General features: G+C 40.4%; 1 protein-coding gene across 4 annotated transcripts in view; it reads right to left on the reverse strand.

Annotated features, from left to right (window-relative positions):
* Positions 1–8,749: 8,749 nt before the first annotated feature.
* The window catches only part of ralyl (RALY RNA binding protein like), a 94,766-nt gene continuing 89,222 nt past the window's right edge, over positions 8,750–14,293 (reverse strand). For all 4 annotated transcript variants that reach the window (XM_079361927.1, XM_079361926.1, XM_079361925.1 and 1 more), the window contains 4 exons: positions 13,889–14,005; positions 12,212–12,381; positions 11,123–11,161; positions 8,750–9,744 (listed from right to left, as the gene is read on the reverse strand). In XM_079361927.1, the coding sequence (XP_079218053.1) occupies positions 11,129–11,161; positions 12,212–12,381; positions 13,889–14,005 (320 nt within the window). In that variant the 3' untranslated portion in view covers positions 8,750–9,744; positions 11,123–11,128. The remainder of the gene's footprint in view (positions 9,745–11,122; positions 11,162–12,211; positions 12,382–13,888; positions 14,006–14,293) is intronic.

Raw genomic sequence — 14,293 nt, forward strand, 5'->3', positions numbered from 1 at the left:
AAAAGGTCTGTGACAATATGAATGATAATTATGACATTTGGGACTAAAGTGACAATAATTTGTGCTTTTGCATGAATGGACAGCGGCCTCTCGAGAACATAATTGGAGCAGGAGCGTATTCAGTCACGAAATTCTGAAGGGTTCCTTTCAACCAGCTCACTGCTCATAATTATAATGTGACAATTTTCTGTACTATGTTATCAGTTCCCCATTGAGATGCATAATAACTTTTCCCATTAGGAGTCTGTCTACATGGAGAGTTATCAGGTGGCCTTACAGCTCACACACACTGTTATCAGCAGGGGGAAACTGTGGCCTGCGGCTCCTGGAGGTGTTCACGTCGTCGTCCTCAGGCTGTCCTCGTGCCTCCTCGGCCTCATCAAAGTACAAAGGAGAGGATTCAATTATGAAGTGACACCTTGAGGGGTGTAGCAAAAGCATGCGGCTTCAAAAGGGATCACTCAAAATGCAACCTCCCCTTTTATCTCCTCCTGCCTGCCTGTCTCCCCCTCTCCCTCTTAAGTCAGTTCTTCCTGCTCCCCTGGAAAGCAGAAAACAGATTAGAGTCTCCTGAATGTAAAGGGCTCCTCAAGGTCATGATGCCGTAAATGCGACTCAGAACTTTTCCGTTGGATTATGCAGTTTTATTGATTCAGAGCAATTAGTGCAGAACTGAAGGGATAACTCAGCCCACACAGCTGCATAGGTAATGAGGATTACTCCCTTCTTGTTTTCAGCAGTCAGATGTTTCACTGCATGGGGATTTGTGTTTCATCCTCCTTCCACTTCTTGGGCGGACTGTTTGCTATTCTTATTTGAGTTTCCTCTGCTGTTGGTTTTTCATTTGACTAGATATGTTTTGTATGCAATGACTGTTATATCAGAGATGTCACTCAAAATTAGAAACCACACAAAGAGTAGTAGGAACGCTCTGTTCTCAAGCGTCTATTCAAGGGTACATTGAATCTGTGTGCAGGTAAGCTCATAGTGTTTAGCAGCAGTAGCATTAGTGTTAGAGAGCTTTATGCACCTGTTTTAGGATAACATTTAGCGTCGTTTGAAGGGGTCCTCTTCAGTAAATTTCAACACAATTTCTAGCATCTGTTTCAGCTAACCTTTAGCGTCTATTCCAGGGCACCCTTTAGCATTTATTTTAAGGTACATTTAGTATATTTTAAAGGTAAACATTCGTATTTGTTTTACAGTATCCCTTTGTTTATGTTTAAAGGCGTTTGTTTTGAGGTACCCTTTAGTGTTTAACTGTAAATCGAGCTGACCTGCTAGCCAGCTAGCTAGCTTACGCTCACAACTCTACTTTTTATAAAACCATAACTAATTCATATTCCAGAAAAAGCACATTATTTTTTATATATTCTTGTCCTGTGAATTACCTTATCCCTTCAAATGTCTTGTGAGGGTCAATAGCTTTTCATCTAGTCTTTTTGATTTTCTCTTCTTGTGTGACATTTCATTTCTGCTAAAACTGCAAACTCAAACCTTACAAACCGCATGGCCGTCTCCTCCTGACTCTGATCTAACAGGATTAACCTTTTATGGTGAAACTGTGTCTCCACTCTGCCGTTGCTATACATCACCATGACATGTTTTCAATCTCAAATTACCCCATGATGGATATCATCTGAAGAAGCTGATGACTTTCCCAGTCCGGGGACAGAACGACTGATTGTTCTCCCCGGCTCCTAAATCAATGGGATATCATCCTATAGGCATAAAATTGTTCCCGCAATAAAACAATTTGTGGAAGATGTACTGTCGCATTCAGATGCCTCCATTCCTCACAGAAGTGCTGATTCAACATTCAGTAAAAATGTTGGTTAAAGAAATGTACCAAGAATTACACTTTTGTAATTACCCTGCGTATTCTACGTTTTCCCAATGAACTGATTGTATCACATATGAGCTCATGGCTAATGTTAGACTGCTAACATCTAATTGGACTAAATAACTCTGCATCACCTCATCCTTCACTAATGTCATAAATTCCACTGATTACATTTTAGCCTCTGCAGAGATGAAAATCAGGACTCATCATTCTGCTCTTGCAGCTTGACAGCCAGATTATTGGCAACAAATGCAGAGTCATTTAAATATTTTTCAAATCAGACGTGGAAATTATGCTCATCATGCCCCCCTGAGCTAATATAATATAAATGTTAATTAAGATTTGTGCATTGAACTGGGGAAATTCATGTTTGCATTATAGCAAACGCTCTCCAGCTTTGAAATGAAGTAGAGTGTTAGAGCTTTTTTGTGGGGTATATATACATGTTATTTAAGCTTTATCTTCAAACTGACATATTGTAGGTACTGTAAATTGGAGGATGAGCTTTCTCACAATGTGCCTTTTTTACTTTATATGCTGTACATCTGGCTCGAAATAAAGGTCATTTTTCCACAGTCATCCATGCGGATGCTACTGTTGAGATTATTCCAAGATGGAAATCTAAATGCCCAAACAATTAGCCTGAGAATGACCTGATTTATTCCAAAATGGAGCGAGATGAGCACTAAATTAACTTGTTTAAATTAGCAAATATACCCACATTTCCAGAGACCACTGACAGGCCAGCAGCAGCAGCATGGATAATTTTTATTTATTTTTTATTTCCAGGGCTGTGAGAGTAAAAATGCAATATTGCAGCAACTGAACAGCTCCGGTGGAATTAAAATCTTGTCTCATCTGACTTACTATCACAGCTGAATTCCTTTTTTTTTCTTTCACTTCAGCAGTTTCAGACGTTTCTGTAGAAATGAATAAACTCTGGAGCATTATGCAGGGGTGAAAGGTTTTCTTATATATAGGTTAAACGGGAACAGCTGTCGTGATCGTGCCAGCCACGGGTGTTGTGCACTTAATACAGCGGGCTAATTGTGTGTGGCACCATAGCTGCCCCCCATTAACCTTACTGCATTACCTTTTACTGAGGATAAATTGGGGGCTTTAAATCAGCCATCTGTTGCCGTCCACTTCCGTTAATGCAGTCGCTCACAGAAAGGAACTAACATCCTGAAACCTTTCAAGGACAATGATGTAGTATTCTTACAAAGAGGACATCTCTAATAAGACACATTAAACCCCCACAGAGCTCTTTTAAGTCACTAAACACTCATTCATAAAAGGATTTGCTTTAATGTCAGGAGCTTTTTTTGTTGCCTTTTTGCTTTCAGACTGTGAACATTTTATGCTTTTATTGCAGCAGCTGTTAGTTGAAAAGCACCTTCTGTTTTAAAATAATCAGCACAAATAACATTTATTTAATTTACAGCATGGCAAGGGTTTAGGATGATGCACCCGAGACACGAGGAGTGGACTGTCAGTCATCGGGGAGGTTGCTGAAGAGGTCGTTTTCAGGAGAAGCAAAGTCAAAACAGATGGTTCCATGAGTGAATACAGGACAGTTGTATAGAAGTGTAAATCAGATGACACAATATCTGAGAAAAGTATGGCCTACAGTATGGCTTTTATGTTGAACGTTTGGAGACATTATGTTTATGAATGTACCTGGAGAGTTGGAAATTGTTCAGATACTAAGACTAAAGTGTGATTTGAATAAGGTCAAAGTGAAATGGTCTTTTTTCGCCAATATAGTCAGTCTTGCAAAATGCCAGCAGTGACTGCTGTATTATTGAAATGTTGTATTGTTACGTTTAGCACAGAATCAGTCGACAAAGACTTTAGATATTTTTAAAAGAACAGTTTGTACAGTAAATGGACTTGGTAAAGGAACTTGAGCGTGTATGGCACTTTTATAGTCTTTATAAAACGCTTTTTTACAGCTGCAACTCAAGATACGTCATGCTGTTCATGCCGCGCCACAATGTTATGAGTGATATACAAACATTGTCAAGGACAGGGTTGGGAACTGAATTCACTTCAAGAACAAAGATTTCAGTCAAAGTTCAGACATTTTCATCATTCAGCTGGAAAAATCACAGTTATCAGAGAGAAATGAGAGACAGCTCAATGTGGGCAGATTGTCCATGCTGCTCTGCCGCGCTCTGCACAGTCTCTCCACAATCTTCAAAAACCAAGGTCAAGTCAGAGGCATAATCAGTCTTTGAATCACGTCGGATGCTCCCAAGTGCAGCATAAAATCTGGACTGTTTGTTAATCTGACTGAGGGCCGGTTTAATGAGTTTGGAGACGACTGCTCGATCACTGGGCCCAAGTACAAGTCCCATAAGTCCCGCTTAAGCGTCCTTGAGCAGGACAGCGATTACCCAGCACTCCAGATCCTTTGTAAAGTTGACAACCGAAATAATATTTCACTGCATGGATCAATAACGCTCTGAACTTACTCTCAAGGACGATCCGTTTTACGACATCTTGATTTAACTGTCAAAAACATGTGAATGGATTTTCTCGTGGGCTTTGTGTGACGGAACAATCAATCAGTGGCTTCATATATATATATACATATACTGTATGTCATTTACATATAAATATCATAATCATTTGTCAGCCATAACGGGAGAAAGACACATAATGAATTCTAGTGGGATGTTGCACAAAAGTGGAGTCTCAATGCATGCTTTTTTTTAGACCAATCAACAGTTCCTCCCATTTCACAGAGTCCATAAACGGAAACATTCACCTCTGCTCTGTCACTGCAATTTTTGTCTCGTTCCAGTGCTGGGTTTATAAATCTCATCACTTCTCAAATCTGTATTTAAATTAATTATGTGTGGAGTGATGGGTTGAAGCCTCGATGCCAAACACAAACTATGTTCTGCAGCTGTGATCCATTACAAATGTGAGTCGTCCGCCTGAACTCAGGTAGGAATTGATTTGCTCCAGAGCTCCTTTCATCTCGTGAACACAAAGATCATTATCTTTATGCAACACGTTTTATCCCATCATCCTTATCTTGTGGGAAGTTATTCTGTTTCCACAAGATAAAGACTTGTAAATTATTTTGAATTTTTGCCTAACGACAGAGGAAAAGTTTTGAAGTGTCTATAGAAGGATTTACTTTTTTGGCAACAAAACAAAGAACATCACATTTTATGAGGAATTAAGGATTTGTAGACTGAAAGCGTCGACATTGCCATCGCTAGTCAACATAAGACTTTTTTTATGTAGTGTTTATTTGACGTGGGCATAGCAATTACATTGGACAAACCAGATGCGTTCTTTAAGTGTTTTAGCACACATGCTAATTCGTAACCCTTGTCCACAGGCGATAACTGTCGATGCTGTAACACAACTACCATCACTTGCCGAGGCTGTAGCTCTGGTGAACAAGCTAAAGCCTAAGTCTTTGTCCAGACATAAAAGACGGCATCTCACAGGAGCAGCCCGGTTTGACAGCACTGGGGGACAGAAGGCTGGTGTTGCTAGCACTGCAAACGTTAGCCACTTTTAGAAAACCAGTTTGGAATTGCTTACCAACAGATGTTGTGATCCCAATCTGTCTGAAAAGACAAGATATGCTTCCCATTAATCTTCAATAAAATGTGCTCAGCTCTGACTGTTTGTTGAGTGTTGTCATGAGTGTTAAATTGCTGTAGTTGACACGTCTGATTTTCAATTTCAGTTTTATCCACAGGGAAATTAGTCAGCAGAAACATCTCTAAAGTCAGTAAGTCCACACTGCTGTGGGTCTTACTTCTTATGTTATTATTCAGGTGTAGAACAACCTGCCAAAGGTGGACATGTTGTTTCAGTCAGATTGTATTACGTACACAATGTTATCGTCTCACAGCCAGCAAGACGGCTTCCATTACTGAAACCGACGATGACAAGCCGCCTGGATCGTGTCCGGTCTTCTGCTGACTGACGTTAATGTGACATGTATTCAAACACAGTGCGGCGCTACTTGTTAAAGTGTCACTCTGATGGAAACTGTGTGCTGCATAATCAACGAGATAAATCATGATTAAATGAGCAGTCTGCAAAGAATGAAGATGCATGGTGAAGAAAATGGATTTTTAAGTGGCACGCCGTAATGATGCACCAAATATTTACATACATCTGCAAACCATCGGCGTTTAATTATCACATCTGTACTCATGACAGCCTCCATTACAAAAACGAACGCTCTGCTACTTGAGCTCCAGGGGCGTGTCCAGACTTTTTGTACTTGGATGGCCCAAACTGGGGGACTGACTTGTGCATGGGGTCGCCTGAATTTAGTGAGCACACACATGAAAAAAGAGAACTGAATTTAAAGAGACACAAGATTTCTAAGATGAAATCTCCAAGGACCAAAGAACTCATTTACATCCATCCGCACACTGAAAACTACGAGCTCCCCGTTTTAACACAGCATAATTGTGGGATTTCACCTTGTCGAAAGTCCCACCTTTGGCAAGGCAAACGACCAATCGTAGTACGGGGTGGCACGTGGGATGGCGAATTCAAGGGGGGCCCGTGCCACCCCTCGCCCTTCCTCTGGAAACATCCCTGTTGAGTTCATATTTATTTGTAAAATAACGTGTTGATCATTGAAGCTTTTGAATCTGACACAAACATTTTATTGACTGATAAGAACACAAACTTATCGACAATGACAATGACTTTTTGAGCCTTACAAGTTTTTTTTTTTACATGAACAGAAAATACAAAGTTACAGTAAACATGCCTTTTGATAAAAATATCTTTACAAAAAAATGTACATTTCTATACAACAGTTGTCAGTAACACATCTCTACAAGCTCCAAGATTCCTGTTAAAACCTGCAACACGCCCAACAAACTGTCAGTATATTGTTTCAGCTTCATTTAACTGAATAAACCCTTTTTTTTTAAAAAGTCTGTGGATATTTAAAATAAAACAAGATAAGGACTATTTACACAGCAAAGTCAAAGTGAGTGTTTTAAAGTGACCCAGGTTACAACAGTTAACAGCAATGAGTTGTTTTCTTGCAAAATGTTTGACACACCATCACCATACTGCTCATTAATAAACAGGCCACCAGCGAAACAAAAAAACAGAAACATGTAGCAGAGCCATTTCCTTTAGCGGTATTTTGGGGTACAAAAATAGTGCTAAATATGACACATTATCATCATTGAGCAGACATTTATTTTCAAAGAGCTGCAGGACATTTGCTTTTATGTTTTCTTCCCAGGCGCACTGCCACCGTTGACTTTTGTGTTCATAATTTGCGCAAAACAATAAATTCTGTTGAAAAAGGTCAGTTTCATCAACTCAACGACAAAGACATTTAATTTTTCCTCCCTGGTGGTTTTGTCTTATTCACCGAGGTGTAAGAGAAAATAAGAAGTAATAGGGATGAATACAATTACGTTAACTGAGTTCCAAAACAAATCAATAAAACCTAAACACTGTCAAAAAGGTTAAAAAAAAAAAAACATTTCGAATAAATGCAGTGGTAACACAGGATTCCCCAGAATTATGAAGGTGTTGCTTCTGAAAAGAGACACTGCAATTGGATTTTCAAAAAGACAATTTAACACTTCAAGGGCCACAAATGAATTGGACTCTACCATATTTGCACTTGATTGGCTGTGATTCTCCAGTCCTGGAATGATTAAAAACCCTGTGCAAATGAATCCACAACTACCTGGATCAAAACAAACCAAAGAACTCGTTAAACTACCAACAATACTGAATCCAATGATTCAACTTCCGTACATTTTGAGTTTCCACCGATCAGTGTAAGAATGTGTCAGAGTGCTGTCAAAAACATCCTCGGGTCGACAAAGTGAGCAGTCAAAGTGAATGAAATCCTTCAAAGGTTCAAGTCGAGCAAAGGAAGAACAAGTTTCCATTCTAAAGTCTTTTAAAGAAAGTGAGTTAAACTGACTGTTTACATTACTGCAAAGTGAAATTATACAAGAGAATTAACTTGCCTGCAGTCACTGTATGGGCAATGATGAAGTCACTGAGTGTTTGATGAGGAGTTAAAATAAAAAGTTCAGCATGTCTTCTAGCTTCTCAGTCTTAAACACATGGATCAGTGTTTTATTTGGTTCCACACTTGATCATATTCAATCCCATCCACCCTAAATCAGTTTAGGCAACAGTTCACCTAGTATGTGGGCTGTTCTAACATAGACCTCAGTAGCCTTAAAAACATAAAAAAAAGGAAGATGGCTGCCGCTGATTTTAATAAAATCAGACGGACAAGTTTTTGTGTAAAGGGGAAGTCGTGGCTACTAATATTATTGAATTAGACGTTGGAAGTAGCTACCTTTGCTTTGATTGGCTCCAGAAGTACCAGCTGATGGCGACATCCTCTTGGAATTTAAAATTCACCGAGAAGTTCCAGACAAATTTTAAACAAACTTTAGCCACTTTTCTTTGAAGCATCATTTTTTTATTTGCCATGGGGCCCAAAATCCATGAAGGCCCATAGATCCGGGAAGCTCAAACTCATTGATATTATTTGCCAAATTCATTTTTAACCAACCGATGAGCTTGAACACCTGGAGCATTAGCTGAAGCTGAAAAACTCCATTTGAGTACGGCTTGAAGTTACTGAGAGGTTGAGATGCCAAACATGCCTCTATAATGCCTCAGTTATATAAAGTATGGTGTGAATAATGTATAGCAGAGAACATTGACATTCAGTCACTTGTAACATAATTCACTGTGAGTGGATGTTTTTATAATGAGGTTAATTATAATTGTTGAGCAGTAGCTCAGGCTACATCTGAAATGTTGGCAGCTCTACACGGAAGCAACATGAGCGACAAATGGGAATCTAAACGAGTGAGAAAAACCACCACTGACAGCCAGTTTGGCTTCGTTTGACAAAAGTTAGAACTTTTTCTTTACTTTTATTTCAAGTACAGGGAGATTATGTTTCAATGCAGCAAGATCCAAAGTGCCTTGCTGGATAATCGCAAGAATAATGTCAAATCTAATCAAATATTAAGGTCAAAACACTTCATGAAATACATTTTCATCAGTTTCCGAAATGTTACCCTTGGCCACGTAGGGCAGATTCACTTCAGGTCGCAGAGGGAGATAGTGGTCGAGGCGCAGGAAGGGCGTTGGCTCCTGAACAGCCGCAGTGCATGTTGGGATGTGCAGGCTGAGCAGGGGAGCTGCACATCGAGACATTAGGGCGCTGCTCCCTGGCAGGAGGCCTACGCTGGTGTTGGCTCTCCACCACAGGGAGCCCTTTCTGCTTCTCAAACTTGGCAGGAGGAGGAATACATGATGGAACAGCCCCTCAGGGTACTTGTGTGATAAATGGATAAAGTTATGCTCACAGCTATTGGCTTATGTACAAGTCAAATCCAAAGGAGACGGCACCAACGTGTCATTCATTTTCCTGAATATCACACAGCGGGCACAGATTGTTCTGTCAGTTATACATTGGTGGTTTAAAATAACGGTTTGTAAAATTACAGCGCTAAACACATTTCATAAAAGCAGCAACAATTGATCAACAACGTCATATTCCTTCTCCCACCTGATTCAATTCATAAATCAGAATAAAAAGGCTCTATTTTCTTCCAATCGGTTTTATTTTCAGGAACAGGATTAGTGAATGATTCCGTCAAGTCTCTTGAAATGAAATAAAGGTTGCACAAAATATCCATCAGGCAAACTGCTTTAAAATGGGTCTTGAATACATTTTCTTTAGAAAGCACATCACACTTGGGCGTCTTAATGTGATTGAGCGTCTCTTGAACACAACTTACAGTCCAAAATGGATGTATCGATCCCCTCAGAGATCCTTTTCTGCCTCTTGAAGGTGATGATGAATTCTAATACCACCGACCGTGGGTGGCTGCCGCCTCGTCCTGCAGTGACAAAGGAGAAAAACTGATGAAACGCATTACAGGAGCGTGTCCCCTCCTCAAACATGGAGGCTGTTTATAATGCTCTAAATCTGACGAGGATTAGGAGTTTGAAAGCTTGACCATTTTGAATGGACTCCGAAATATCTTAGGAAGTGCTGGAATATGTTGCTGGCAGCATGAGATGCCTCTATGATCCTTCTGGACATGACTTATTGGAGGTTTCTCTCACACTGATTTTCTATCCTTGGTAGTGCTGCGAGCAAAACATTCGACAATTCTCAGCAACCTCGAGTGGGATTTTCTGGTTTTTAAATGTTTGCGCTGTGAGGAGCTTTTGTGACTTGGCTTCTGATAGAATTTCAAAAAGGCATATATGTGGAAAGGAAATGGAAAACTGGAGAGAAACATGTGATCTCCTAGGAGGACTGGACGGGTTTGGGAGGTTTTGTGCTAGATGTGAATTTCTTTGCTCGTATCTTAAAAAGAAACAACTTTACAGCAGTGTTCATTTTGCAGAACAAAACTATGACAATATTTGTATATAATCTTTAACCAATATTAAATTTCTTTTAAACCATTTAAATACGTTTTAGAGCTTCTCAATAGAGGTCTGTGAAGTTTCTTGTTGTAAATCCACTCTGATCCTGTATTTGATCATGTCTATAAAACCATCTATTTCAGCCCTGCTGAACAGGCTGTTTATGTGTCTGTCGCTTTAAATATGTAAATGAGCTGTGTCTGACAACTAACAATTAAATAACCAAAATGTGATTAAAACTAGTAAATATTTGTTTTTAGATGAAAGCTAAATTAAAATCAAGTGCAAAATTTAACACTGCCTGAAAGTCTCAGATAAACAGATCATTTTTGGATTCCTCCCTCTCACCCAGAAGCCAAAATGAGACTGTAGCAGAGCTTTACTCGTTGCTACACCAACTGTGTGTGAATCACAAACACTTCTAAGCATCCCCGCTATGAGAAGCAAACCAGCACCGAGCCAACTGATGATGTGGCTGCATCATTACCCACAACACCCTGAGAGGCTGGAGGCACAAACTCTTTACCTTGGGCCCGGCCATTTAGACCCCCTTCCACACAATTCAATTAAACGGAGATTGTTTATGGGCAGTTCTGCCATTATTGCTCTCTGTGTTGAGTTCGGCATTAGCGTCCCTTCAGTGGAGCTGCTCTTTCAAATGTCATAGAGCTTACAACTACGGTTGATTAATGAATATTTAGAGATGCTACAGACACACTTCGGTGGTTCTGGCTTTTAATGAAGACTGGATGTAAGGCCTTTAACGACGACTGGCCTCCAGGAGCTTCAGCGTTCTTCTGTGAAAACTTAAGACTGTTGAAATAAACTCAAATAACTCACCTTCTCTCAGTTGTCAATATCTGATACGTGGTTCTCTATCTGTAAAAAGAAAAGAGCGGAAGTTAAATCCCAGATATTATATAGCCTTTTAAAAACTGAGCATACAGGTCGTATTTCATCTTTTCTAAAGGTCACAGCTGATGTATGCTGAACAAGAGCCGCCATGCCAACCTGCACAACTGTCTTTGTGCTCCATTATCACCACCTGTGATCACTGTGACCTTCATGGGAGAAATAAATGTCTCCCACCATGTCTCTGAAAAATAAGGTCTTCCATTAGCAAGGGCACCAAGCTTTTATCGAGGATAGTTTGCCCACGCTCACCCTGTTATTATGCTAATAAATATAGCTTAATAAAAACGGCGTAGTCAGGGCCACACTTCAGTACCTTAACATGAATTACTGCAGCATCAAATTAAACAGAAATTATTATATACATATATTTAACACAAATTCTGTATAATATGGAGCACTCTGGAAACCTTTCACTCCTGTAAAAAGGCCATATCTATCAAAGAGGAGAGGAATTATAACATCAAGTTTAAATCCGACAGTGGCACAAAGAGTTTTGTTTAGTAATTATAAACGTGACAGGCATGCTGTTATTTAAGCAGAATGCTTTCACCTGTCAATATTTGGTTTCAAGTTCTTTCTGAATACTGAATTTTCCAGCTGAGTTTCAAATTAATTTAATTTAGTAAAATTTACTAGATTGGTGATTTTGAATACTGATTTTTTTTTTAAATCAGTGAAACTTCTTTAGTGAATGTGTGAAAGAAAAACTTCACAGTCAGATCCACACCAGTCCATGCAGCTCTTAAACGCTCTCTGCTTTAATTATTGCCTGTGTGGTGAGAGTGTGTGGGCCTGTGTGGAGCCACTACTGAGCCGGGGTCAACTGGGAGAGACTGTCAGTCCAGGCGCCCTCACCATTCACTCATGTGAAGCTGGGCTCTCTCTCAGATCTGTAGCCATGAATAATTCTAGAAAATTAACTATCAGAAGGCAAAGACTGCCAGCCCACTTGAGATCTCCCAGAGTGCCTTGCTCTCTGCCTCCCTGTCAGTGCTGTCAACTTGTTTCTCTTACCAGATGGTGGCTGCCCTCTTCGTCGTAGTCGTCCTCACCGCCATCGGTCATCTCTCCGGCCTCCACGTCAAGCGCCCCCTCGCCAGCCTCCTCCCCAGAGTTTTCCGCCGTCTCTGACACGGACTCCTCATGCAGCGAGTCGCAGTTGTCCTCGTACTTTCTCTGAGCCTCTGAGTGACAACAGAGGGCAAAGAGAAAGTTCACTCAGCTGCCCTTTGCAGCGCTGCGGCGTTAGCCACACGCTAACTTAGCAGACACACCCCTATTTAACCAATGTAGCTTTTGACACCAGATGCTTAATTAATATTTGACAAATAATAGAGCAAAATAATAACACAACAGCAACCCCAACAGACTGTTCAGTCATCCTCAGATGGAAAGCAAAGCAGATGTTCCCTTTTCCTCATTAGCATTATTTTGACTGTAAGAGTGTTTGTAATTATTTTACCCAAGAAGCTAATGTTGAGCGCTAGCATCGTCTGCAGGGACTTGGGTTCAGAGCTGGAGGGAAACTGGTTCAAGTTCAGGTACAGACCAGAGGGTGCCAGGCCTCTTTATCGAGTACTGCAGAGGTGCCCTTGAGCAAAGCACTGAACCATCAACAGCTCTGGGGTTAATGGTTCAAAACCCCCTCACTTTGACCCCTTCAGAAATAGCTTTGTCTGTACACTATTGAAGGCTATAAAGCTCGACAGAATTGTTGTTCGTTTCATGTTTTGTTTCTCAACTGACTGAACAAAGTAATAATCTGATAAAAGCTAAGAGGTGCCGCTTTGCTTTTTGCCATTATTATCTTTTTGGAGGTGTTCGCATATCCAACTATCTCATGAAGAAAGTGGGCAGAACATCTGCTTCCCTCTGGACTTGTGTCGAGCGTGTTGTATTATTATTGTTTAACACCAGAAAGGCACATTTTGCTATCTTGCTAATATTACTTATGATACAGTATCAAGATATTTCTTACAAGATTTTCTTTTGTTACAATACAAACAATTCACTCTTTGTTTCTTTCCAAATTAAACTGAACACAACCTCTCTGTGTCAATCCTGTTTTCCTGCATTTCCACATTTCTACAATTCCCTCCCATCAAAACATGGAACATATTCCCACCTTTGTTGGATGTGATCTGGATCTGTAAGCTCTCTGACTTTAAACTCAGCTGTCTGGATTTTACTTTTAATTTCCCTCCTCCTGGCGTGGCTGCACTGCCTCGTCGTTGTTTTTCGAACTGATTACAAAAAAAGATTACGTTTAAAACCCTGACAGATCATGCAACAAAGATTAGTGGTTCAGTTTCATTCTCGCTTTGAATAAATCCCTGAACAGTTTGCCTGGAGGACGACCAAGACGAGACGTGATTTATTCACTCTTCAGCCGTCAGGGAGGTAAAGAGAGAAATTGCTCCACTTTAAATAAACTATTGCAAACATTCACAATATGGTATACAGTCTGAATGACCTTCACACTGAGACTGAAGTGGAGGGCATCTATAACAACCTCTCATATGAAGTGAGTCAGTATGGTGCTGACAGCTGTCTGCTGCTCTTATCTCCCTGTCTGTCACTGTGACTTATGGACGCTGTTTGCTCTCCATTTCCTTCCCTCACTGCTCCATTTTTGTTTTCTTTCTTTTTCACTTCTCCTCTCCCCCTTCTTCTTCTTCTTCTGCTTCTCACCAGAATCGGCTCTCTGCTGCTTCTCGATCTTCTCCAGGCGTCCCAGCAAAGAGTCGATCTTCATCTTGATCTGAGTCAGCTCCCGTTTAATTGTCTGGAGCTGGTCCGTTTTCACAGCTGAGGAACACAAACACAAAAACACACTCAATTACACAAACTTCAAGCTCTTATTTCTTTTTCTCTCTTTCTAACTTCTTTTAATGAAGATGCTTCACAGTTGATCTCAGGCTGCACGCTGTCATCTGTTAACACTCTCAGTTTTGGGTGGCACATCATCACTTTGAGTCACACTTTCCTCAGGGAAGAACTTCTCAATCTGGCCAACTGCAAAGTTACTGAGCTGAAACTGAAGACCTGCTGCTTCCAAGTTGAAGACGACTGCTTGGCTTACGCCCACCATGCTGT

This window comes from Symphodus melops (assembly GCF_947650265.1).
Source record: "Symphodus melops genome assembly, chromosome: 14".
Taxonomy (NCBI): domain Eukaryota; kingdom Metazoa; phylum Chordata; class Actinopteri; order Labriformes; family Labridae; genus Symphodus; species Symphodus melops.